The sequence below is a fragment of the Neolamprologus brichardi genome, chromosome 14 (assembly GCF_056152115.1).
Source record: "Neolamprologus brichardi isolate AB-2024 chromosome 14, ASM5615211v1, whole genome shotgun sequence".
Lineage (NCBI taxonomy): Eukaryota > Metazoa > Chordata > Actinopteri > Cichliformes > Cichlidae > Neolamprologus > Neolamprologus brichardi.
Window position 1 is genome coordinate 29084099 of NC_142117.1, and position 26830 is coordinate 29110928.

The window sequence follows — 26830 nt, forward strand, 5'->3', positions numbered from 1 at the left end:
ATTTGCCCCCCTATAGAAAATGTTGTCCTTTTATTTACTGCCTTCTTATTTCATCTACATTTTATTCATATTTTTAAAACTTTAAACAGGACAGTCCAGTTTGTCAAAGCATAAACCATACATTAGACATAATTGACAGGCATACAAGTGCAACAGACCAAGTGAACCAGTATACTTATACATAGAGTCTAACTCACACACAGTCAACCTCGTATATGAGGTTAGAGAGAGGTTAAGAGATAAAAATCCCTGACCCAGCAATACATTCACTTAAAAAAACCCAACAAAAGTCACAAAGCAATAATTTTACCCAAAATACAGAAAATATATGAGGCTTACAGGGAGTTTTCCCACAGTAGCGTAAACCCAGTGAGCAAACATATGCTATGAGTGCTGTGTTCAAGTTTTCAATGAAGACTGAGAAATTTTAGAAAACAAATATTATGTCGGATTTAATGTAACCCATTTAATCTCATCTGTCACAATACTGATCTGAGTTATATAAAGGTATAAAAATGTGTCGGAATTATATATCTATGCATTCTGAGCAGATATTGAAATAATAACATTTAGCATAACTTGTCATATGACCAGAGAAGATGGTGAGTTCAAAGCCACCAAGCAAAAGGTTATTGAACACGGTAACTAAAAAGAGGCCTATTTGTTTTGGTCATCATTATCCAGCACCCACTGAGAATGAGCGACTTATTGCAAACCACAACAGTTTGCTCAACACCCTTACTCCTGATTTACCTCCTACAAAACACAGGTAGATTGGTTGGGCAAATGTCCATGCACCTCAGGATGATATAGAGCTGGCCCACCATTACATAACCAGAATGAAAGCTGTTGTTCCTCCTAAATCTGCAGTTATAATAAACAATTTGCCCTTTTCTCTAGTATCCAGGAACAGGCCTTTCTGAAGAGTGTGAGTAGAGCATACAAGTTATCTCAGTAGTTTCAATCATGGCCTAACATAAAACAAACATTTCTACCTTATCCATGAAATAAAATAAAAATAAAAATAGGAGCTGCTCATTCCAAAAGGTGTTATTTGTATGCTTTGGAAAAATTCAGTATGAAATGGGATAATTACTCTGGGCTACATATTTACATACATTTGCACTTCCTGTATTCTTTTTTACAGCCTCAGAAACATGTTCGACCTGTTCTCTCAGTATATATCCAACAGTCATTTGTTACCTTACACATCTAAATTCAGCTTTGTGCTTCTCCATTCATGCGTGTATTACTACACTTGGAAGCAAAGGCAATGAATGCATACACTTGCCTAAGAAAGATACAACTTAAAGAATGCACTGTGGGCATCTTGTCTTGTGCGTCTGTTTAAGTGTGCCAGTAAACATTAAAATGCCTCGTGTGAAAAGAGGGCTTTTGGAGATATATGAAAAGAATTATTAAATATTTAAATAAATGTTTTTTTAAAAAAATCAATCATCACTGCAGTTTCTCTTTGGGGTTTGACCTTGTTAGATGTGCATTTTTTATTCCTGAGGATGAAAAGGTCTAAACCAGCGGTCCCCAACCTTTTTTGCGCCACGGACCGGTTTATGCCCGACAATATTTTCATGCACCGGCCTTTAAGGTGTCGCGGATAAATACAACAAAATAAAACTAGTACCGGTACCAAAAAAAAGAAAATTTATTCATAACACACGTGAAAAGACCAAGGAAAACCGAATAAACGATAAAAACGATAACAAAATAACGCTGAAAACCGATAAAAACCCTGAAAACTATACATTTCACACCTCTCGGGGCCCGGTACCAAACGACTCACGGACCGGTTCCGGTCCGAGGCCCGGGGGTTGGGGACCGCTGGTCTAAACCAACAACAATAACTGTGCTACAATGGCTTCAGTATCAAACCAACAGGCAAACAGGTCCGAGAAAAGATTTTCAGGACTGCTGAAACCTCATCACGGCTCTCTTTATCTGCTCGTAGCTCACAAACATCACAATGTTCCAGGAACCCAGGCGAAGGAATGAGGGCACAAAGCTTTGAAAGAAATCAGATGAAACAAGAATGTGTGTAGGAGTCACTCTGTCATGCTTAATTTTCAAAAATACATTCCTTACCCCTTGTAGAAAGCTGTTGGTCCTTCTTTAATCAGCATGGTTATAGCACAGTTAACAGCACCGCTGTACTGCCCAGGCACTGAGTTCATGAAGCGTGTCTTTATCACATCCACAGGGGATGCTACAATCGTGGTGCAGAAACCGGCTGCAAATGCTGCGGTGAAGTGGCACGGCATGTTGTCTGCAGGAAAAACTGATTTGTTATTTAAACAAACAAACACGACGCTGGAGAGAGAGTTAGAAAGATTTGCACTTACCTGTCATCAGGTTATACTTCAAGATGAGCTCTTTCATTATGTCATAGGTCACAAGCTCAGAGCAGTTTACGATGGCGTTACGAGTTATATTTGGAAGACAACCTGTAAGAACAGCAAACATATAGGAACACTTTTCTTTCTCTGGTGAACTCAGTCTTAAAAAACATCCTGCGCTGTCATCAAACAGTCATGAAAGTCAGTCATGATTTTCCCTTTGCTATAAAGAAGAAATTCTTCTACCGGCCTCAGATATCAACAGTTAACAGCATCTCATTTTAAATCAGTTTCAGCAGCACACTCATGTCATTATCAGCAGAAATTTGCAATTTTTTTTCAAAAAATGGAGTGAGAAGATAAAAGACAAAAGTAAATACTTTGGATATATATGTTTAAATTTGTGGCATATTTGCTTATTCCTTAAAAATGTATTGTGCAACTTATTTAGGGCTTTCAGGGGGAGAAAACAATGATCATGTAGAAGTTTCACTGGCTGCTAATTTAAAAAAATATCCACAAGTCCCTCTAGAAGCAAGTCTTGCCATTCAATAGCCATCGTGGTAACATCTCTGGGTACTTGCTGTGTTTGGACCATTGCTTTGAAGCATTGTCTAAATTAATTCTAGTTTTAATGGTTAAAGGACACAAAAAATGCATATATTGAACTATTAATCCACACTGATTAAAAAAAGCACATAGAAATGTAATGACTTGGGAAAAACCTTGTGCTTTGATTACCAACAATTCCAGGGAGTTTGTTCAGTTCTGTTATGTTGCAAGCAGCTAACGTAGTTTTAAGCCCTTTTTTTATTATTATAAATTTTCTTCACCAAAACAAATTCAAATCACTTGGTGTGGTTTTGTCAGTCAATAGAGGAAGCACTTTTTTTCTGGAGCCACACAGTATTTTCCCAAACATACAGTAGTTTCATGAACACCTGAAAAAGACTGTGGTTCCCCTTTTCAATGTGCTGATTTATGCTGAGGTTATTGTGGGCTCTCTGTCATGTGCCTGAAGTAACGCAAGCTTCACATCTTTGTTTTGCAACATAAAATCTGCACATAAGGCAGCCGGTTTCTCTGAGAAGGTGCTCGGCCAACAGAAGACTCCGTAAAATTCTGGGGACAAGTCAGTTGAAGTCAGTCACCTGTGGTCTAATTTGTGACCTAACATAAGTGTTAGGCTGCAGAAACCATAAAAGCGCCACTAACTTGTGTAAGTATGATTTTTACTTTTGTTTCCCTCCCTTTTAACATGACCCTAAACCCTTGCTTTTTGCTTTTTCCTTTTTGTTGACCATGATGTTACAGCTCAGAGGCTAACATGAATCATCCCTGTGGCAATCTATAAGAAATATAATGATATAAGTCATAACTGCTACAGGATGACTGCTTCTGTGTTAGGGATGTCATGTTGTGCAATAATAACACCTAAACCCTGTGGAGTGTATTTTAATATACCTTTCCAGAGGCCTTTAAAACCTTCGTCCCTGGCAATGGTCCTGTAGGCATCAGTCGTGCTGCTGTATCTCTTGACAGAGCCGCTCTCAGGCTGCCGGGCCTGAGCCTGGAACCTGACTTTCACCACGTCAGTGGGCTGAGCAAACGCCACGGCCATCGCTCCTGTGGTGGAACCTGCCAGCAGTCGAGTCCCGAGTCCAGCATCTGTTACGCAAGCAATAGATTTATGACATGTTGGTGCCTCAAACAAAGACACACACAGCAATTAGAGATCAAACTTGGTGCAGTGTGGATAATCATAGTAAAATCTGGATGCACAAAATATTTCAGTTATGCTTTTAATATGAAGCGAGTTAATATTTCACTTTCTATTTGGTAGATCCTCTTCTCTCAGGTTTCAAGCATCATTTCCTACTGGGGTAGACATACACTGTTTTCTTTGGTAGAACATTATTCATTCAAACTGGTTTAATTGATAATTTCACTAAATAAAGCAACAAGCTAGGCCAGAGATTATAGTTTGGAGATGTCCTCATCAAGGTCAAGCAGATGTCCTTATGCCTTTGGGAGAGTCTAAAAACCAGAGAAAAATTGAAAGAGAGGGTTGGACATGGAAATGAGAACAAGCGGGTGTGTTGTTGTGTCTCTAACTTCTGAAGTTTTGTTGATCTGGGTGGAAATCTGGATTGCTTAATAATGCCACAGCGACATAGTTAGAATAGGTGAGGCCTCCAGCATAAACACATTCCTTGAAAGAGGACATTTTTTCTCCATGGCTTACATCATGGAGGCATTTTCTGCAAAACAAGTTCAGGCAATTACGGTTTAGACTTATACTCATTTTAGTCTGAGTCTGATTTGCGGTTAGATGATCAGGACTTTTCAATTTCTGAAGTTTATTTTCAGATATTAGGAAGGGAGTGTTTGAGCTCATTAGCCCCTTAAGAAATCTTAAAAAAATCTAAACTAACCAGCTGCTCTAAACATCAGTTAAACGTCTCTTTCTGAACATAATTTCTTACATGTTTATACCTGCCGACTGGCATGTAATTCCTAAAAGCTGTGAAACACTGACATCAAACTCACAGTAAAGGAATTTTGGCACATCTGGATCACCTGCAAGGATTTTATCTGTTTTCCATCTGTACCATCTTTAGCTGTGATAATTTTAATTATTAATCAAAACAATAAGACAGTGAGTCCTTCATAAAATAATTGTATTTGAAGCTCTTTTTGGGGTTTTTTTTATGTTTATTTTTACTTTAACCAGGAAGTCCCGTAAATTAAGATCTCTTTTACCAATAGAAACCTGGCTTTAAAAGTTCACCATTATAAGGTTTGTTTAAAAAAAATCTAAATTATAACATAAAGAGACATCGGACAGAAACAATAAATCCATCCAAACAAGGCAAATAATACAAAGTCCAGCTCAAGACCAGCAACAGGTTTAACAGGCTAAATTTGTTTGGTGGTTGTGAAACTCCTGAGGTGGAGTACACTGGCTGTAATCTGCTGTGTACTGAGTTGTGGGATGTGGTTTTGATGCAGACGTACTTTCTGAGCCTCGGGTGTAGAGCTGCTTCATGGTGTCATACATGCCGATGCGGATTGAGGCGAAGCTCATCTGCCTATGCAGTCCTGCCACCAGGCCGCTGTACAGACTCCTTGGCCCCTCTGTCTTCACCATGGTGAAGATGGTGCCAAACACACCTCGGTATTCCGCCCTCTGGCCTTTCACTAAGGGCTTGGATTCACCTTGCACCTGAAGAAACATAATAACAGGTTCAAGGTGTGCCATTAGCCTCACTGCCTCACTTAGAGAGAAAAGGTCCACATATGTCTGTGATCAGGCTGCTTTCTTAATTGTTAGGTTACATTTGTGTAACATGCACCCGTGTTGAGATATTTCTGAGCATATGCTTGAACTAGGGAGTTAGACAACATGAAAAGCAGTTTATCTTCTAGTCAGCCAAAACACAGGTAACCTTGTATTGGCTGACAATAATCTATATCTATAGTATCCTAAAAATGCTCATGTGGTAACATTATGAATAAATGTTATTTTTATGCTCTTAGACAGATATGGCAACTTCAATGATTATGGGAAAACTGACACTCACTGGCAAATTTGTTAGTTACGCCTGTAAAAAAACAAAAAAAACAAAAAACACATTGTTTTTAACAGGCGTTAACAGCCTGTTTCAAATAACTCCCAAGCATTTCAAAAAGATTTCAGTCTGGAGTTTGATAACGCCAGTTCCTACTTTGACAAGGCCATTTTGGGTGGTTATAGCTCAGGTGCTAGAGCAGGTCATCTGCTAATCAGAAGATTGGTGGTTCCATCCCTGGCTGCTTTAGTCTACATGCCAAATATCCTTGAGCAAGATACTAACCCCAAGTTGCTCTCCAATGCATCCATCGGAGTATGAATGTGTGTGAATTGTAGATAGAAAAAGCATAGCAAATATTGCTTGCTTGAATGGGTGAATGAGGTTGTGTAAAGCATTTTAGGTGCTCAGAGTAAAAAAGCACTATATAAGAACCAGTCAGTTTACCATTTAGGAGCAGGACAAGGATACAAAACACTAGTGTGTTTGTTGCATAACTCAGGTGTTTTTGGGTTTGAAGGGACAAACTTATTGCTGGACATTCTCCTTCAGGATGTTCTGGTAGAGAGCAGAATTCATGGTTCCATTAACTGAGGCAAGTTGCTCAGAAGCATCAAAGCAGCTCGAGACCATCACATTCCCATCACCTCTATACCTCTGACCCTAGCTGAAGTGAGGCCTGCAGTTCTTCAGATGTTGTTCTGGGTTCTATTCTGTGGTTCACTGGAGTCCCAAAGCCTTAGAAATGACTTTGTAACCCTTTGCAGACTGATAGCTTTCAGTGACTTTTTGCTTTACATGTTTTGTTTTTTTGTTTCTTTGAGTTGTGTCATATTTTAGCCTACTTCACTTTTTAGACTGGCAGTAATCACACCTGGGTGTGCCTAGTGAAACTGAACTTTGCTTTCTTAAAAATGTGAGTGGTCACAGTAAATTTTGCATTTTCACATAAGGCAAGGTAGGTTTGGATATCTTGTGTAAAATGTGGAAGTAAATTTAAAGGTAATTTGATATACAAAGAGGTTTTACAAGGGTTATAGAGCTAGTTATGCAGCTATTTGGTGGTTACCTGTTTTGGTATTTACATGTTTACACATTTGAATGTTTACACATGCATGTTCAAAGCAGTAATAAGTATGTGTTATATCTACCTAGTTGTTTTTTTCTGCATTGATCTGAGTATAACATTTCCTGGCTTCTCGAGCCCAGTGAAGTATTCATGACGGCGGCACACAGGAAGTGTTGGTTTTTGTTGTTGCTGTGTGCTGAGAGTAAAGAGGCTGGTAAGACAGTTATCTGTCTCCATCGTGCTGTTCATAATTATTCAGGGAGATTCCATCAAGTAAACCCTCACGTTACACTTGTTTCTTTAATAACTCAAATCATCAGTTAAAAACGGACTTTGGGGTTTCGGTAATTTGGTGATCTGAAACATTTGAAAGAAAGAAATCAGGAAACAACACTTACACGATAAGCTGAGCCGGGTCGAGGGGAGCGGGTGTCCCACTGTGCACCAATTTTTCACTTTTTTTTAATATTCTGAATTGTGTTACTTTTTGTTATAAAGTATAAAGCTCTTAATTAGCGAGAATATTTTGAGGTGGCTATAGTTGCAAATACCATGAGGCGGGTGGGGCTTCCTGATGCCTCACCTGCAGCCGGACTTTGGCGGTGTCCAGTGGGAAGGTGACCAGGTCCGCCACGCAGCCTGCTGTTCCAGCTGAGAAGATTTTAACAGCAGTTGTGGGCGCCAAATCAGCCGCTCTCCCTCCAACCATGATCAGTGCCTGAGCTCAACAGCAAGCCTCACCAACAACAAAACTTAAATAACAAAGTGCGCATTGAAGGACTAATCATCGTTTCATCCTTCGTGCACGGAAACGAATAAAAGCGATGTAGGTCAAGCTCCATGCAAAAGAAAGTTTGGAGTTTGAAGGGAACAGCGTCGTTGTGCCATTACACAGAAACGCTCACGACAAGAAGTCGAAAGCAAACTGAACAAAGTCGGTATCTTTGCATGTCAACAAACACCTGACTGCGCAGCCGACGAGTGAAGCCTGGCCCACATTTACTGACTTTGAACAGACCTGCTGCACCGCCCTGCCTGAACTCCAGATACTCATCACACACATGCGCGGAATACCCCGGATTGTTCTTTATCGGTGTTCTCCGTCATAATCCACCTGCTTTCAAATAAAAAACAGTTTCAGTGTCAGCGGACAAGAGCTGAGGCGTCACCAGGAAAGTTTTATGTATCATAGTACGGATAATGTCCTCCCATTCTTATGGGAAATAATCCTGCTTTTGGTGTTTTTATGATGGCAATGGCGACCACCAACTCACAGGAGTTCACGTGGGTGTATATCTGATAACTGTGAAGGCCATGGGAAATAATATGAAATAATAGTATTTTATTATAGAAATTGCACTTTCTCTTGATTGGCGGTGACATTTTCCTCTAAGAGGGACAAGAAGACTCAAACCATGGCATAAAAATGCCCCCCAAAGTATAACAGAGCCTCACAACATCCTCAGTACAGGAGTAAACGGTTCAGGATTAACTTTAACTGAGTTATGTTACATCCCCAAAACTACCCTGCAGTGTCATTTGGGTGTTGCATCATGGATATGTGGTTGTTTTTAGATCGATTCAGGTTTCATGTTTCTGCTATCATACATCTTTAGGATGATGTATTTAAACCCTCTATGTACAGGAATTGTAGGTGTGTTAATATTTCAGTAGGACCACTATCTAAAAAGTTTAAAGTCTGGAGATCACACCTCCCCACTCTTCCATATTTGTTTATCTTTTAAATAGTTGTTGTTATTATCAACGAAACCACAGTTCTGTTTTTTCCCTTCTGATAACGTTCAAATGTTCAACTTTAACTGCCACCACATATTCCAGAAATATTCCCAGTTATCCTGACTTATGTGATGCCAATTATGTGTATCACATTTCTCATATAAATACCCACACATATGTACAGGTGCCCTTCTGTTATGTCAGCTACTATAATGAGGTGAAGAGGTGATGTGGACTAGCAATGGCATTTTTAAACTGAACTTCAATGTTTTATTTCTTTACAAATCAACATGATGGGAAACCCAAAAACATGAAATTAACATACACAGCTGTCTTATTCAGGAGAGAACCTGAAACAGTTACATCACCAAAACTTGTGGCCACCAGCCGTGCAGACATTCAGCTTCAATAAAACATTTAAAAAACAACAACAACAACAAAAAACTTCAGTAGTGAAAATGGTTAATATTTATTTATAAAAATACAACATGTTACATTTAATATACATGATTATTGTTGCAGGCTGAAACCAAACGTCTCTAATTAGTCTCATCAAAGTGAGCTGCAAAAATTTTTGCTATTCTCTCCGTCTCTTTCTTCATGGATGACGGCGACATGTTGGGACGCTGCCGAGGGCCTCTGGGAGGTGGGGCGCTGTGAACCGATGAGTTCTGGTCCTGAAAACAAAGCGTTAAAGTTAAAAAAAAACAAAAAAAAAACACAAGTTCTGAACTGCAAGTACACAGTGTACCAAGACAGCTTAGTTGCAGGCGAGGCTGAAGACAAACAAGTTAATTAATCTGAAACTTTTTTTGTGATTACATGACTCACAATTCACACACAGCAAACCTTTGTTTGGTTAACCTTCATGTTGTGAGACTGTCAGCTACATGTATCAGCAACAAATGGCATGCCTGAACTAGTTTTTTGAAAGGTCTCGTCATCATGCAGGCAGGAGAGGTGGTGCCAACAGTCACACCACCTCTCCAAATAAGTTCTAACTCTCAACTTCTCTGTTTTATTGCGCTCTTCAAAAAGTTGTAAAATTAATAAACAGGAGTGACAATCATCTCCATTGATTCTTTTTTTTTTTTTTTGCATGTGACAGCATCTTATTGTATTGTACTGCAGTATTATATTGTGTTGTATATAAGACTTTTATTTTATTTTTATCTTTATATTGTTTTAGTGTACACTGAGGGCCGTGGGACCGTTTCAATTTCAAATTCCTGTGTATGGAATGTACATATGGTTTTTGACAATAAAGCTGTATTTGATTTATAATTTTTGTTTGTTTTAAATTGCATTAAAATGATCAATTACATTAGAAGAGAGATCCATCAGTGGAAGTCAACCTGTTAGTGCTGCAGAACTGAGTGTTAAATTACACCAAATGTCAGTCTGGCGTCACGCACATCACAAATCATGTGAAAGATTATTCATAACACTGTGTTTACAGAAGGCTGGGCAAGTATATTTGCAAAACCATTAAATTATGCAAACATGAATAGATACATCAAAGGTAAAGGTTAATGTCTAACACCAATGTAAAAGTAACAGGAGTGGAGAGAGTGAACATATAAGCAGGCGTGACGGCCAAAAGCACTGCCCGTGGACAAACACTCACCAGGTTGCTGGATGCCTGGGAGAACGTGGGTGCTAAACGTATAGCTCTCATCGACGCCTCCAGTTGGTGGGAGGGGAGGAAGAAGTTTAGAACCTCTGCAGGAACAGAGCTTAATGGATAAAGTTAAAGAAAACACATTCTCAGTGTGTTTTGAGGCAGTTACAACTGAAGAGGAGGGGAACTGTGTTTAAACACTCCCCAAAAACATGAAAGTAAATGTTCAGAAAAACAAAACAAAACAAATATCTGTTTGACCTCCACGGGAAAACTATATTAAGTTTTCCCACATCTGTAACCGGAAGGTCGCCAGTTCGATCCCCGGGCTCTCTGTCCTGGTCGTTGTCTCCTTGGGCAAGACACTTCACCTACCGCCTACTGGTGTTGGCCAGAGGGGCCGATGGTGCAATATGGCAGCCTCGCTTCTGTCAGTCTGCCCCAGGGCAGCTGTGGCTACAACTGTAGCTGCCTCCACCAGTGTGTGAATGTGAGAGTGAATGAATAGTGGCATTGTAAAGCGCTTTGGGTGCCTTGAAAGTGCTATATAAATCCAATCCATTATTATTATTCATTATTACACAGACTGTGAGCAACCACATGGGATTTAGTGTGTGTGAGTTTATGTTCAGCCTGCTCAGCAGGAACGTTTTCGCACTTCCACCTGTCAGTCTCCTTATGTCTAGATTGTTGAGATGAATGTTGAAATAAAACCCTAAAGACGCCACACAAGATGAAGCATTTACACACCTAAAACAAGTTTTATAATGAATCACTGATTTGAACTGGCTCAGAAAAGCAAAAACCAACAGCATAACCTAACGGCCACAAATGAATCACGAAACACATTTAAGGATACCGTTGGAGGTGTGGCTCGTCTGAGGAGGCGGAAACACTGTGGGTGTCTGTGGTGTGCTGTTTGGCTGGTGATGAATCTGTGTCATGTGACCTCTTGTTAGGGCTATTTAGTTCTTGTTGTTGTCTTTCATCTCTAGCATGTTGCAACGTTTCATCACCTCTCTCCAGATCTGAGGCATCTCCTGTGGAACCATTTAAGCTGCAGTGGTCTTCACTTTCCTCTTCCCTGTGCTTCCCACTGGGGTGACCCGATTCCATATCTACCAACAGTTTCTTCTTGCCCTCATCTTCACTTAGGTCCAGGTGCTCTGGTCCCTCCAGGCTCTCCAGAGAGGCCAATTCAGGATCTGACAAGATGCTGGTCCAGGGACTGGTTTTGTCTGTTAATGAGGTCATCTCATTTAAAGGCCTCAGCTTCACTACAACCTCCTCATAATCCTCATCTGTCTGCTCATCCACATCATCGTCCTCTTCCTCTCTGCAACCAGTTTCTTCTTCATCACTCTCAGTCATATTAGCCTCGCCACTTCGTCTGTCCTTTTCTTCCTCAGGCTCAGAGTCTGTGAGGTCCTCAGACACTTCTGCTGGTGTAAATGGCAGAGGAGACGTGACTTCTGGGGAACAATGTGAAACTCTGTGAGGACTGGGCGATCTCTCAGTGATGGCTTGTGTATTGCTGTCTCCAACAGGTGACACTGTTGAGCTACTCTGTGGGTTTGAAGGAATTGTTTCCAAGCGGTGTCGTTGTAGACCTGTGTAAAGAGACAGACAAAGTTTGAAGGGTTTGAGAAATGCACATGCATGCAACATGTGTCTAAACCCAGAGCTGAATCTTTTTAGTTTTGTCTGGCTCACACAGAAGAAGTTAATAACATTAATGTAATTTGCATATAAAATAAATATAATGGGATATTTGAAAAACTGTACAATGAGCTCATTTAAATAACAAGCAGCAGGAGACTGTCAGTCTGCCCCAGGGCAGCTGTGGCTACAACTGTAGCTTGCCTCCACCAGTGTGTGAATGTGAGAGTGAATGAATAGTGGAATTGTAAAGAGCTTTGAGGGCCCCGAAAAGTGCTATATAAATGCAATCCATTATTATTATTATTATAATAAATGGACTGGTTCTTATATAGGGCTTTTCTATTCTGAGTACTCAAAGCACTTTACACAACTCGTTCATTCACCCAATCACTTTTCTCTTTTCTTAAGTTTTTTAGTTCTGTCTAACATTCATACACACATTCACACTCCAATGGATGCATTGGAGAGCAACCTGGGGTTAGTATCTTGCCCAAGGATATTTGGCATGCAGACTGGAGCAGACTAGGATCGAACCACCAACCTTCTGGTTAGGAGGTGACCTGCTCTACCAACTCTGCCAACTATGCAAAAAAAAGCAAAACAAGAGAAATTAATAAAAAGCAGATTTAAAAAGATTTGTTTTTAACTGGCTTTTAAAAGAGTCCACCAATCTTACGTCTTGAGTCTGTGGGCCACTAAACAGAAGGATCTGTCTCCTTTTCTTTTCAGCTTAGTATTGGGCACCATCAGCAGGCCCTGGTCACAGAACCTCAGGGGCCTGCCATAGACATATGTTAGTAGAAGCCCTCCGGTATAACCTGGTGTCTGTCTGTGAAAAGCTCTCCAAGTTTGCCAAAGAACCAAGAGGTCCAAGTGTCTCCTTTATCCCAGACATGCATTTTTCTAATTATTTCATTTTTCTCTTGATTTAGCTGAAGAGAGCCTGCCATCCACTGTTTAACAGTGTCCAGGCACTTCAATAAACTGCAAAGTTTAGACATTTCATTTGGGCGAAACGAGGTGTAGAACCAATTATCTGCAGAGCAGAGATAAGAGATGCCCTTAAAGGTTGACAGAATGTGCCCAAGGGGGAGCAAATACAATAAAAACAGCAGAGGCCCCAAAACAGAAACCTTGAGGTACACCAAAATGAACTGGATAAGGGGGAGATCTGTGCTTCGAAGTAGCTGCAGAAAATAATCTGTCAGACAGGTATGAAGAGAATCACTCCAACCAGATACTGATAGACCAACCTAGCACTTCAGCCTATTAAGCAGAATGAAACGTTCAGCTGTATCAAAAACTGAGGTAAGGTCCAACCTGAGCAGCAGAGAAGTTTCCCTTGTTGTGATACTCTCAGAAGAGCCGTTTCAATTCAATGAAATCTACAAAAACCTGATTGAAAGTGGTCAAGAATGCTGTGCTGATCCAGAGCAGCAGTTAACTGGTTGACCACAACGTCCTCTAGGATCTTAGCAGTAAATGGATGAACTCACCACTGATGATGTTGTGGACTTCTCCGACTAACTGGTTTGACTTTAGTAGAAGCTGAGATGAGATGTACTCCGAGTCCCTCCGTTTCTCATGTTTATTGTGACTTTCCTGCTCTGGCATAGGTGGGAATGTAGGAGTTGAAAGTTTGCGGCTGAAATATTTCTGAATGTTGTCAAGCTCGCTCAGTTTTTTCCTGTAAAAAAGAAACAAAGCTCAGGCTCTGCATCAGTCATAGAAATGGTTAAACAATGCAGTGTCCATAAACTGGTACCTGAGTGCCAGGATAGAGCTGGAAGGATTGATGTCACCTGCACTACTGCTGTGAAAGGACTGAGACGCTGTTTGCTCATGCAGACTTTGATGGTACAGCCGTACATTGTCCATGTGCTCAGAATGACGGTCACTCTCACTGGACCTGCAGCAGTCATTACAATAACAGATAAATACAGTTGCAGACTTTATATTGTAGCACGTGGCAATGAATAAAACTGTGCAAATGAAGGACCGGTTCTGCAAAGCACCAGTTCTGTGCCAATACCAATGTTTAAAATAATCTGATAGCAGATGCTTGTGTTCTTTTGTTTTGTTGACATTTTGTGACAGGAAAACAAATTAATCCCCATTGCACAAACACAGTATTATACACAGTACTTACGCCACACTCATTTATTTATATTTTGTTTCCAAAGGGTTCAGGCTTGTAATTTTTTGAAGTGGTCTTGTGCAATAGTTCTCCAGGCTTTCTGAAGGTTTTTGGAGGACATTGGCTGCTTTAAAATCATTTTCAGTCCATATCATTTTCAGAGAAAAGTGTTTTTTTATTTTTATTTGTCCAGCCACTTAACACTGACCTATGAATTTTTTCCTTCTTTTTGCTGCCATCTTTAAGGGTCACCAAAATGGATCATCTTCCTCTGCTATGCTTAAGGTATTCTTAATGCCAAATTACACAAGAAGTGGAAACTAAACTAAACTGTGTCACCAATGTTAAAACTGTTTTTTTTGCCTAAATGCTTAATTGTTTGTTTCCAGATTTCAACAAATCGCTGCACATATTTCTGATTTTCATGACAAAATACAAAGAAATGAGGGGAGGCTTAAGGCTTACTTACTTACTGTAGATATACAAAAACCTGCCCTAACGTTTTTCAGTCCTCAATATGTCTAAACTAAGTGATACACATTTATGAGACTGGATCTCAGGAATAAGGACCACAAAAATGATGAAACACAGCTGATGAACATCTTCCATTGCCTTACTGGCTGCAGATATTCTAACAGATGATCGGCACAACCATGGTGTGAATAAAAACCTTTCAGAGAACAGCCTGTCCGTGTGGTCGGGTGATGAGATCTTCTGCTCAGGGAACCTGCTGATGTGAGAGGGAAAGCTGCTGTATGTGGCTGTAGTCTGGTAGCTGAGAGGAAAGGACTGGAACAAACCCTGCCAGACAAACACCTTCTGGTTTGTTTCAAATTTTGAGAAAGCCATCAAGTGTAAAAAAAATCTGTTCAAGCAGTCTGAGTTCTCTCACCAATGAGTTTTTGGCAGCTTCTTCACTCACAGATAGTCTCTGCCAGCGTAAATCTTGGACCCCCTTCAGTGGAGTGATGGACACTTTAAGCTGGCCGTGACACTGGCCGCCAAAGTCTGTGATGTTGTACCAACCGCACACTGATGGGAAGCCACAGACTAAAGGGGACAGGTCTACAGAGGCAAATCCAATCACCCTGTCCAGCTCTATGGAAGCAAAATGAACCATGAATAAATTAATACATCAAAGACAACACAAACAACGGGGTGAAACAGCTCCTGTACCTCCTTTATGCCAGACTTTAAACACAAGGGATTGTTGTGGATCAACCAGGAGCTGCTTTGATAGCCTGGAAATTTGAAACAAACACATTAGCCTCTTGTTTGATCAGTAAGTTATTTAAGTTGAGGTCTGTGAAGTTATTCAACCTGCACTCGTGCTGATGGTCCCACACAGGGGAGTCTGTGTTAGCTATCACAGCCGTGGACACTGGTTCAGCAGAGTCAGCAGTGGCGTATGAAACACAGCAACATGGCATCCCTTCACTGCGTTCTGCGAGGGGACAGCCTGATGGAAAAGACAAACATGTTGTTGTAAGTGAATTGTACGTTTTGTATCGGTTTTGCTTTTTTTTTTTAAGAAAAAAAAAGGCACAAGACATCAGGTCACACCTTTCAGGTTCAGGTGCATGGCCCGATCCACTGTGACTGTCACAGGGAAAGATTCATCTGTACTCTGTTCCGTGTGCTGCACAGATGAGATGTCTGGAGTGGCTCTGGAGGATTTATACTTGTGTTTGCTCTGTGCTGATGATTTTCTGAGTGTAGATGGAGAAAGGACTTGATCTCTTTCTTCCATGTCCTCTGATACCAGTTCTTCCTGACTGTCAGAGTCCACCTGAGTCTCAGCTCCAGCAGGTATTTCTCCTGGATCTGAACCGCCTGTCAAGGTGATGTGTACCCTGAGAGCTGCTCCTTGTAGATCTGCTGCTGAGCGCCTGAACAGAGGGTACACTCCTGTGAAAATACAAAATTTATTACACTCTGAAATATGGAGACGATTTTACTAAAGCATTGCTGAGTAGTTATTTCATACCACTTAGCGTCAGCTTCTGCTTGGAAGTCTTTGCAAGCGAGGACAGATCGACGAATGCTGAGCCCACCAGTCGGTCTGTGTCACTGGGCCTTCTGGTTTTATTTTTCTTAAAGGCAACCCACACCTGCACCTCCAGCTTCTCCTCCCGTAGATACCACATTAAAGGCTGCGTACGTCTCAGTTCAACAGTCCTACTTCCTTCAAAACTCACTGTGGCCTGGTCTTCCCCTGCGCCTTCATCAGCAGATGGGTGTTTCAGGTGAGAACAGAAGGCGTCTCGGTCATAGAACTTGTACCTGATGTAGCAGTAGGTGGAGCGCAGCAGCTCACTGTGCCCAGGTAGCAGCAAACAGTGGATGGGTAGCCACACTCTAGGCATGGTAAAGGTCAGCGAGAGTTTTCTCATGCTCTCTTCAAACAGTTCTTCTTCATCCTGCATCATGGAACTGTCAGTCAGGGTATTTTCCCAGCCTAAACCCTGAGCAGCTTTAATGACCCTTTCTCTATCAGAGTGGTGAGCGAAGCTAATGGAAAGCTCTAGGCCTCCGACCAAGATGTGCTGATGCTGAGAAGAACTTGCTTCACGACTTATATAAACTCCAAACCAGCCAGAAATACCTACACATGTGGAAAAAGAAACACTCTGACAAAGTCTTAACAAAAAATAACTGCTTTAACTATTTTAAGCCCAACATACCTGTTCTTTTGTTGATGAGCTCAGACAGAGGTATTTTCACAGTCCCCAACATTAAATCTTTAGATTTGGAAACGTTCACACCTACAAAAGAAAAAAAAAGGACAAAATAAATATTAGAAACAAATACTGCTAATAAAGTTTTTACACAATAATGTTTCAAAAATTTCAAATACATGTTTTTTTTTTAAAACTTGACATTATGCTGCCAAAAAGCAAAGGTATCCTCTAATGTCCCATCCTGGATCAGCTCTTTTACAGACTTTTCCAACGCACTGATCTCACTGTTAAATGGTGTATAACGAAAAATATTTACAAACTAGGGCTAATATTCATGACGATTCTTAATATCTAGATCAGTCAGTTATTACACAGGTGTATATGATATAATATTAAAAAAAAAAAAAAACTATGACAATTTCTTTAAGGCTCCACTGATGGGTAAAGAAAAGATAAATAAAAAGTAAAATAAATGATTAATGGTCTCAAGTTAAACATAATCAGAAAACTGTAACATAATATACTTTAGGCAAGTTAAATGTAAGAGTAACCTCATTTCACAAAGAGTGCACTGAGCTCACTTAAACTTTTACGATTGTCTCGGTTCCACACAGTGAAGACAGCAGAAGCCTGTTCCAGCTGCTCAGCAAGGCTGAAGGTTTCTCCGCTGCTGGTCTGAGCAAGCAGATCACAGGACACCTCCATGTGGTGGTCGAACTCGGGGCAGAAAGTCTTTGCTGCTGTGCGGGTGCACCTCCTTTCACTCTCGGGCAAGAAAGAAAGCTGGACTGTGATGAAAGTGTTCAAACCAACGCCGACAAAGTAGCTGAACCTCTCATCTTGTTCTGATAATATCCTGAAATAGCAGAGGCAGTATTTCTAAATACTAATTTGGGCATTATGGTTTCAATACATATAAAGAAGAAATGAGCGAATACTTTTATTTTGATCAGATGAAATTTGCCACCAATCTCAGAATGAACAAAAATAAAACAGCAGAGTCTCAACAACTGTAGATTTGGTGCACATCATCAGCTCTTAATCCTACATCCTAACCCAAATATTTTTATCAAAGCGAGCAGGTGTTCAGAAAATCTGTTCTAATTAATGAGCCTTATCATACATAGATGAAATAAAAAAGGCAAATTGTCCGGAGGTCAGTAATAGTGATGTACCTTGCGGCAGCCTTCAGACCACATGCTCTGTGCACTTGAACCACGAGTGTCACAACTCGAGAGGCAGCTCCTCTTCCAGTGTGTCCTTCAGGTCTCTCAGGCCTGTGCTTGTATCGAATGCAAACATCTAACAGTCCTACAAAAACAAAAGCAATAACAGTCAGATACTGCCTGTATCTATATATTCCTATTAGCATGCGTGCATAATTATGTGTGTATACCTGAAGGCTGAGGTTGGTGTACTGTGGGACTCTCTGTCCTGGGAATCAGGGGCAGAGAGAACATCTGAGCCTCGTCAGGAGTTTGCCTCTGCATGGTAACCATGGCACACAGCTTGGACAGCGGAAGCATTCCTCTGGCCACGAGCTGATCTCTCACATTTGGATAGTAATATCTACAGAGAGACATTACATTGATCACAAAAAGAAAACAAGTTGAGCCAGTTGCAATCAAGACTGATTACTTTCACATAAATTCCGATTTAAGTTAGTGCATCTCAAAATTCTGTCTGGCATGCCCCCACTACACCTGGTTGTCTGTACACACAAATGCAGCTTGAGAATCACTTCACTAAAGACACTAAAGAGTAATGCTGCAGACCTGTATATCATTACCGTATGCACAACTGAGCATTTAGAAATAAAGTATCTTCCTTAACAGGATACAGTGTGATACTCACTGATTAAAAACATACAAAATGCACTAGATTTATGTAATGAAACTAAATTTACAAAATCTGCCAAGGAAATAAAGTTTTCTGTGCTCCTTGTACCTAATGAAACTTTAAGTAAAGTTTAAAACCTATTTTTACAGAGTGCACGTCAGCTCAAACAGGAAACCAAAACATTACCATTCCTGGGGTAAAAATACTAGGCTTATAATCAGCATTTTAACTGTGGTAAAAATCATTTCATTATTTTATTAAAGTTTAAATGATACATGGATGACATAACAGCATCCACAAACCTGCACCACACTTCAAACTGGATGCCTCCACCGCTGCTGAGACCTTGACTTGAGAGAGAGCTGAGTAGCAGCCTCTGGACAGGAACTCCTTCAGGAGCCAGAAGCACATGAGTCTCTGTGTGACCAAACACCGGGTCAGGAACACAGAGCGTTGTGGTGGTACGAAATGGTTTCAGGTTCACAGCTGTTGGGATGTGATTAAGCTTGGAATGATTCAGAGGGAATAGAAACATGTTATGATGAAGATTTGAAATGATTAGGTGGCCTTACTGCTCTCTATGAGGTTTTGGTCCATGTCTGCAGCAGAGTTGCCCTCCTGACAGGGGAAGCTGTACTGGATGTAGCAGTCTGCCTCACCCCACACTGTGGACTGCAGAGGAGTCATCCCACTGACCCTCTCCACCCTTACCACAAAAACATGCTCTCTCATAGATTCTACATGTGCTGCAGTCACCTGAGGGAGCAGAGCAGTTAATGTTTGTTTGTGTTCATACCAACACATTAGAGAAAGAAAGGGAACAAACAAGTTGTGTTGAAGTTTGGTGTTAACGTTTTCATGAATATTTATTCTACCAAGTCACATTCATGAGTTGTGAGGTTTTAAGAATCTAAATTAACAAAAAACAACAACAAAAAAAGCATTGCAGCGAGTTTCCATAAAAACTCAATAGTGACAAATGTAAATTGTGTGTCAGCACATATTTAAAGTGGAATTTTCTCTATACTTTCTATTTTAAAAAAAACCCAAAAAACTGCCAGACTAATCTATTTGACAAGTATTATGCAGTCAATGGTAACACCAACCTTTGTTTGTGAATGTGGATGATGATCAAGCAGATGAACTGGTCTCACAAGATGAGGCAACAAGTCATATTCTTCATCTCTCGTGCGCTGGAGGGAAACGATCTGCTCTGATTGGCCCATAGCCAAAACAACCCTGAGGTTTCCTTTACAGCTCCCTGAGAACACATCAATGACAGGCATGTAGCAGTCCACCCCTAAAACAGGGTACTGTGCCTGCAGGAGGAGGTGGGTGATCTTTGAATCCCTGAAGGGGACAGACATATTTTAATAAACATGTTAGTATGTTCTATACTTTGTCATATATTTTAGGAATCCACTTAGTGACTAGAATGTAGGGTAACTGCCTTTTACAATACATTCTTGGTGTATGTAAACCTGGGATACTAAAAGTTTTCACTGCTCTTCCCTCTCAGATATTATTATTGTGATTACAATTTATAGGACTGTCAGCTAAACATCAATTACAATTGTTAATCAGTGGATAACGTTCTCAAAGCGTTGGTACATGAACAGTCAAAAAAACTAAACATCAAAATATAATTTCCAGGCACAAATGGTGTAGCATTCACATTTAACTAATTCCTTCAGTCAAAACTCAGAGATACTTTTTGCAAACAAATAAATGGTCAACTGACCAGCTAGCAGCTGTAATTTTTCATAATTATCCTATATTATTGTTTTCCTATCTTACCTGAATGACATGTAGAACTGATGAAGAGGTAATTTAACTAGGCCAAGGAGTCGATCCTGCCCTGAGCTTCTAGTCTTCTGCCACACTTCTATGACCATCATATTATTCTTCATCCTCTCCAGCAGCTTAGCTGTTAAGGCCACAGGTGTCACCTAAAACAGAGAAATGTAAAGAGTGTATTTAGATCAACCTGCAGTCACTGAGAAATCATCAATGATCCCGACAACTAAAAATGCCAGACTAAAAAAAAGGATTAAAGCCTGGAACATAAAACAGTTTTAAATATAATAATAATAGTAATAATAATAGTAATTATTATTATTATTATTATTATTATTATTATTATTATTATTATTACTACTACATTTGCGTCTGTTTGCTGCATCCATGTAGTTTTAATTGATGCAACAAACAGCTTCCAAATCTGGTAACTTCTGGAATAAACAAATAAACAAAACGCCTGTCAGGTAAAACAGACTAATGTATGCTTTGATTTTTATGTCAGATGCCTTTACTGAAGGAACCCCAAGAGGATTTGTTTCTCCTCCTGGTCTCCAACCAGGGATTTTTCCCATGATAGACAAACAGGTAAACCACTACTCTGTGAAGCCACAGAATAATTTCTAATGCTAGTTTATGCTAATTTATTCTTATGTTAATTTTACTACTAGTTTCTTGTAGAATAGCACAGTATCAGGTACATAAATAAAATATTAAAAATGTGTAACAATATGTAAAGCTTTTAAAACAACACTCAAAAATAAAAAACTCATAATGCTCCCACATACTCCTTTATTACAAAAAAACAGCTTTGTGCAAACTCTTTGTAGATCCAGAAAAAAGACTTAAGAGAAAAAATAAGTTTTATGTCTTTTGTTTTGTGGATTCAGTTTGCAAAAACATCATAGTAATTTCCCTTCATAAATAAGATCATTCCAATGACTCAATGACGTACAAAGCCAGGCAGCAAACTTTAAATATGGTGAGAATAATGGACCTGCAGCACTTACCTGAACAAAGTTAAACGTAGGGTTTGCCTGACCCCAGCTGACCACAGATCTTGCCGGCTCATCACACCAAAACAGTTTACAGTTCAAATAAACATTCGGAGCCTGCAGAGGCCCACAGTTGAAGTTCTTCCCATCTGGTACCATGAGTAAGGCATGCAGCAGGACCTCAGGTTCCTCTTCCACCTGCTGCCACGATTTAGGGGGAGATGTTTGATAGCCGGAAATAGGAGCAGGTTCCCTGGAGGGTCTCTGAGGTGTCCAAACATTCAGCCTGGCTTCTTCAAAAGAACTAGCCGGTAACTCCTCTCTGCCATTGGTAGCATGCTGGTTTCTGAGGCTCGCCTGTCTCTCTGGACTTTGTGACGGTGACATGTCTCTCCAAGTCACCTTGATTTTACTTTTTTCAGAGGAGAAACCTTTACTGTGTGCTCCAAGTTCTAGTGAAACCTGCAAAACATATCAACATTACTTCTGTGACAGTTACTTCCGTGACAGTTACTTCCAAACATTACTTCCTGAGTAAAAGAAGCAAGCCAATAAAAATATATTGCCTTGAGAGGTCCAAACTCCCATGTTTCACTGTTGCCTTCTCTCTGAACAGGCAACACGACAGACTGACTCAGCTGCTCGCTCTGCAGCAGACTGCGCAATGGATGAATTGCCTTACCAATGGCAACAGGCTGCAACACAGGATATAGTGATTTAATACATAGTACACCCGAGCATTTAAAAGAAAACAGCAATGATTTTTTTTATATTTAATGGAATCACAGCCATGTGTTTGTAGAACATGTTAGAAATACAATAACAGACTCTTCAATATTTTAATCACACTTGTGTTATTGTCTGAAAATGTGTATGTCAAAAATATTTTAACTTCAAAACAACCAGTTAATTAAAAATAATCATAATGTAAAGCCTTTGTCAAGAAAAACAGTAGCTCACATATCATGAAATAATTGACAAATTTTAACAAAATCAAATTACTAATAGTCAGCCTGAAGATACTTACTTTCCTTTGGTCACTCTTTCGTGAGTAAATCTTGAAAATCAGATCAGTTCTCCACCACTGTTCAACTGTGGCTGTACTGAAGTTGACAGGAAACACAGAGAGATGATGGAAGTTCACCACTAAAAAACATAGTGTTTGTCAGTCACAAACCTGAAGCAGCACAAGCAGTACTTTTCACTTGGGATGATTTCATTAAAGCAGATTCTCAATGGTCATACCTCTTCCTGTGACTTTACTGGAAACAACTCTGGTCACTTCCCCATCTCGGCTCGCCTTACTGCGATCATGTCGATTTGAAGTCACTGGGAACGAATACTCAACAAAATATGTACTAAAAGAAGAAAATGACATATGGTTTTGTCCCTAAAAGTTCATATTTTTTATAACAAAGTCAGTGATTTGCATCATCATTATTATCATTATTATTATTATCATTATTAGCATTATGATAAACAAGATTTTAAATGTTTTCCTAACCATTTCCTGGCAATTAATGGCCGAAGTGGTTTTCCTTTATTTGAGGTTTTTCTTGGTGTTGTGGGTGAGCTGCCAGCTGGTACAGTCAGAGACTCAATCGTCACTCTTGCCAGCCGCACCGAACTCAGCAAAGTCAGCTGCTCTGCACTCAGGAGAAAATGGATATTCCCACCATCTCCTGACCGCTGATTCTCTGAATTGTGGCTGGACATAGAAAAACACAGTTCCCAACCATTTCATCAATCTAAGAACAACCTGAGCCTCTGAAAGAAGCTCTAGCTCTGGCTTAAAAAGAATATGTAAAGGCCCTCACCCTTCACTAATCTTGGGTGCAGACTCAGTCAGCTTTTTTGGCTGATCTTTACTTGAGGACACGATCCCTTGGCACTCCTCCTCAGTGTCAGCTAATGTGGTACCTGTAATCTGAAAGAATGACTAAACTCAGTTATACTAGAAAATTAGTTAAACTGACAAAGCTTACTTTACCAAAAAAAACAAACAAAAAACCCATATAAAAGTCATCTACTTACAGGAGTTTTGTAGAACAGATTTTCCAGCAAGCTCTGATCATACTGTGGATCATTGAGTTCGCTATCGCTACAGACACTGCTGTGACCAGACAGAGAATCAGGGCAGAAGCCTTGTCCATCCCAGAGAGGAAAAGCAGAAGTAGAGCTTTAAAGAAAAGAGAAAAAAAAGGGAAAACTTTAAGTAAAAATACAACATCGTACATCTGCATCTGGATATAAATTCAAACATGGATACCTGCCAAGTACCAGATCCACAGCTCTGTTGTCTATGTCAGCAGGTCCGTCCAAGCCACTGTCTGAGATTACAGTAACATCATCAGAGTGCTTCAGAGTAAAATCAGTGTGAAGGATATTTTCAAGAAACATCCCAGAAGGAGAAGACAAGGGCCTGCAAGGAAAAGAAGAAAGTCTTACAGAAAGTGAATTGGTAAGAGAGAGGAAGCACTATTTTTTTTTCCAACACTAACTTTGGCAGAGGCTGGATGTTTTCCTTTGGTAGAGGCAGTGGAGTATCTTTCAGAGCCACAGCACTATCGGTGTCAGATTTCAAAGCTGATATCACCATTGCATTTCTGAGTTTGTTTCCACGGTCGAGAATAACTGAGATGAAAGGAATAAAATTTCAAAATATAGATATGCGTTTCTGCAAACTGATAATGCATGGATGCTTAAACAAACCTGAAATTATATCATTAGTTGGTTGATTTAAAGGATTCACAGCTGTTTGACTGTTCTGAGATCTGTTTGTTGTTGGCATCTGATTTTCAAGCGTCTCTTCTTTGTCCCTCTGTGCATTTTGGAAATATAAGTGGTCCTTCCCTCTGAAAATATTATAGCAATGAATAAAGTAAGATCACTGTCCTCAGATTTAAAAATGGCACTGCATATGCCAAGATATGAGATGCTGTGCAGGTGTTTGAATTCAGCTCTAAACCTTGGTGTGTTTCCACCACTGCTCTCGGCTGATTCTTTCCTGTTGTCGGCTGAAAGCAACCTGTGCTGTGAGGGCACGGTCATTGGGGTGACTTGTCGTCGCTCGGTGCTGAGATCTGTGTGGGGACCGGAGCCGCTGCTGTCATAAGCTTCTGTCAGTGGCTCCAAACTAAGAGCTACCTGATGAGGGGTGTAAGAAAACGCTTAGATGTGGACTGTCCTCAATGTCACAAACTGAGTGAGCAAAGCCCAATTTCAATACAGCCAATAATACTCAGATCCAAATAAGCACTTGGCAAGTAAATATGATTTTAAGTCTACACTCACCTGTAGCTCTCCCAGCTTTTCAGACGTTGGAGATACAAGAGTGTAAAATCCACTGATTGACTGTGATAGTGACAGGCGGGAGATGCCAGCGACCTGAGCTCGTGCAACTGGCAGATGATCTGGTTTAGTTAGGACCTCCAGCACCAAAGAGCCCATATCTGTTGATGAACAGCATAATGCAGATTAAAAGGAAATTGAAGCAGCATAGCAAACTCAAGAGCATCAACCTCTCCTAACTACCTGTAAGGTAAGAGGTGAACTGTTTTGGGCCACAGCGGATGGGGAAGCGAGCTGTGGTCTTGATAGTTTTCTGTGCCAGCTGTGATCCATCTCTGGGAAAGAAATGTGTACCGTCGGACGACTCTCCCCACCAGCGCAGCCTGATGAACGTTGCAGATGGTGGCTTGTGAACTGTCCATAAAACTCGGCCTATGGTCACCTTCAGGAAGCATCTGAGCTGGCCCTCGACCAGAGGTGGGAGACTAGTGGATGGGGACACATCACTGGGGACTGCAAGAGTTAAAGTGGAAACACAAAGAAAGTAATAAAAAGAATGGGATGTTCAGTTTTCCTATATTTTCTTTTATTGCCTTTAAATTGAAAAACATTGGACAAATATAACAGATTGGATATGACAAATTATATCAAGCCTTCCTCTAGAAAGAAAAACATGTACTGAAAGATTTTACCTAATGTTTTTCTTTAAGCGAATGAAAAATATTAGGTTAAAGAGGGAAAATTTTACTGTCAAAGGTACTTTAACCCAAACTAAAAATCACACTGACAATACTGTTCTAACTTCAGCAGGATATAACTGGTTATATGGGGCTTTCGGTTAGGTCGTATGTTACAACATAGATCCGCAGAGATTTAAATCAGACCTAAATAAATCTACAGCAAAAAACACCAATGCTTATACATTCAATGGATATTTTATAAGTTCTTCTATATTGCCCATTGCTCTATTAGATTGAGATCTAATGACTGTGAAGGCTAGTTGTGTACAATGAACTCTTTGCTATGTTCAAGAAACCAACATTAGACAATTTGAGCTTTGTGACATTGTACCCATCAAAAAATGGATACAATGTGTTCAGTAAAGGGATGGACATGGCCAGCAACATTACAAAGGAAGGCTCTATTTACAGTTCTCAGTAAATACATACTAAGGGGTTCAAAGTGTGCCAAGACAATATCCCCACAGCCTTACACCACCAGCAGCAGCCTAAACAGGCGTACCTAACATAGTGACCGGTGAGCGTTCTCAAGGTCTGATTACTCATTTAATCTTACAACAACTTATCATGTATTAGCGAGTATTTTGGTATCTCTTATGAAATCAATACGGTCTTGTTTATGCATAAACACCACAAAAACGAAAAAGGAAGAAAACAGAAACAGTTTTAAAGAGAGATTGTATACTTTGCCTTTAGCTTTAGCATATTTTGACAAAACCAAAAAACAAAGGTTGCATAAAGTTGACTGCTAGAGCTACACGTAAACAAACAAAAGAGATTTGTGAAGACCGGCGAAACAAACCGAAAGACAGTGCATACAAAACAGACAGTACATAGAGAAATGTAACTAATAAGTAAGTAAACATTTGAAGCTAATCTGAGGCTGACAGCTGTCGGTAACGTTACAGTAGCTAACGGCTAGCTAAACTGAGTTTACCTTTCTTTTTACTGCCTGCAGTTCTGGCGGACCTCTGCTTTCTGCTCTTCATCCCTCAGCTCAGTAAGTATGGACTGTAACTAACAGCCAGGCCAAAGCACAGTCAGAGACGTTAGCAGGCATGTTATCGTTCTGCAGCCAACTAATAATCCGTTAAACGCAGCTGAGTGAGCGGCACACACACACCCACAGACACTCATAATACAAACAGCAGCGCGGAAAACTGTTCCCGAGCAACGAACTACCCCGCTTCCGCTGCCGCTGCTTTTCACAGAGGCATTCTGGGAAAGTGAGTTAATTTTTGCTGCGATGTTTGTTTTTTTTTTGGAGAGCTATTGAATAGATTCATTCATAATAAAAATGTGGAAAACTACGACTACACAATTACTGAGCAGCATGAT

At 40.2% G+C, this 26830-nt stretch overlaps 2 protein-coding genes across 2 annotated transcripts; both read right to left on the reverse strand.

The window, feature by feature from the left end:
• Positions 1–42: 42 nt before the first annotated feature.
• On the reverse strand, positions 43–7945 carry LOC102778446 (dicarboxylate carrier UCP2-like). The gene is made up of 6 exons (XM_087851088.1): positions 7576–7945; positions 5370–5577; positions 3816–4019; positions 2358–2459; positions 2101–2281; positions 43–2020 (listed from the first exon to the last, which is right to left on the reverse strand). Exons 1-6 carry the CDS (start codon positions 7699–7701, stop codon positions 1921–1923), a joined length of 921 nt encoding a protein of 306 aa, XP_087707214.1. The 5' UTR covers positions 7702–7945; the 3' UTR covers positions 43–1920.
• Positions 7946–9179: 1234 nt separating this feature from the next.
• On the reverse strand, positions 9180–26673 carry c2cd3 (C2 domain containing 3 centriole elongation regulator). The gene is made up of 33 exons (XM_006801496.3): positions 26430–26673; positions 24996–25265; positions 24756–24913; positions 24430–24608; positions 24174–24316; positions 23963–24095; positions 23731–23883; positions 23496–23640; positions 23279–23388; positions 22966–23169; positions 22707–22819; positions 22489–22607; positions 22028–22156; positions 21477–21923; positions 20467–20618; positions 19776–20019; positions 19242–19425; positions 18972–19155; positions 18227–18399; positions 18006–18141; positions 17412–17686; positions 16834–16914; positions 16137–16754; positions 15713–16057; positions 15470–15608; positions 15326–15390; positions 15042–15247; positions 14820–14950; positions 13778–13921; positions 13509–13699; positions 11210–11960; positions 10357–10465; positions 9180–9406 (listed from the first exon to the last, which is right to left on the reverse strand). Exons 1-33 carry the CDS (start codon positions 26479–26481, stop codon positions 9269–9271), a joined length of 6621 nt encoding a protein of 2206 aa, XP_006801559.2. The 5' UTR covers positions 26482–26673; the 3' UTR covers positions 9180–9268.
• Between the last annotated feature and the right edge of the window lie 157 nt (positions 26674–26830).

Bases quoted from the DNA above. Each gene is read 5' to 3' on its own strand.
- LOC102778446 (XM_087851088.1), bottom strand. From the start codon at position 7,701: ATGGTTGGAGGGAGAGCGGCTGATTTGGCGCCCACAACTGCTGTTAAA. The intron at 4,020-5,369 runs GTACGTCTGCAT...CTTGCGTAACAG, and splicing joins CTACACCCGAGGCTCAGAAA to ATGCTGGACTCGGGACTCGA. The intron at 2,021-2,100 runs GTAAGGAATGTA...TTTCTTTCAAAG, and splicing joins CCAACAGCTTTCTACAAGGG to CTTTGTGCCCTCATTCCTTC.
- c2cd3 (XM_006801496.3), bottom strand. From the start codon at position 26,481: ATGAAGAGCAGAAAGCAGAGGTCCGCCAGAACTGCAGGCAGTAAAAAG. The intron at 19,156-19,241 runs GTAAGGCCACCT...ACATCCCAACAG, and splicing joins CCAAAACCTCATAGAGAGCA to CTGTGAACCTGAAACCATTT. The intron at 16,058-16,136 runs GTATGAAATAAC...GTATTTTCACAG, and splicing joins GCAGAAGCTGACGCTAAGTG to GAGTGTACCCTCTGTTCAGG.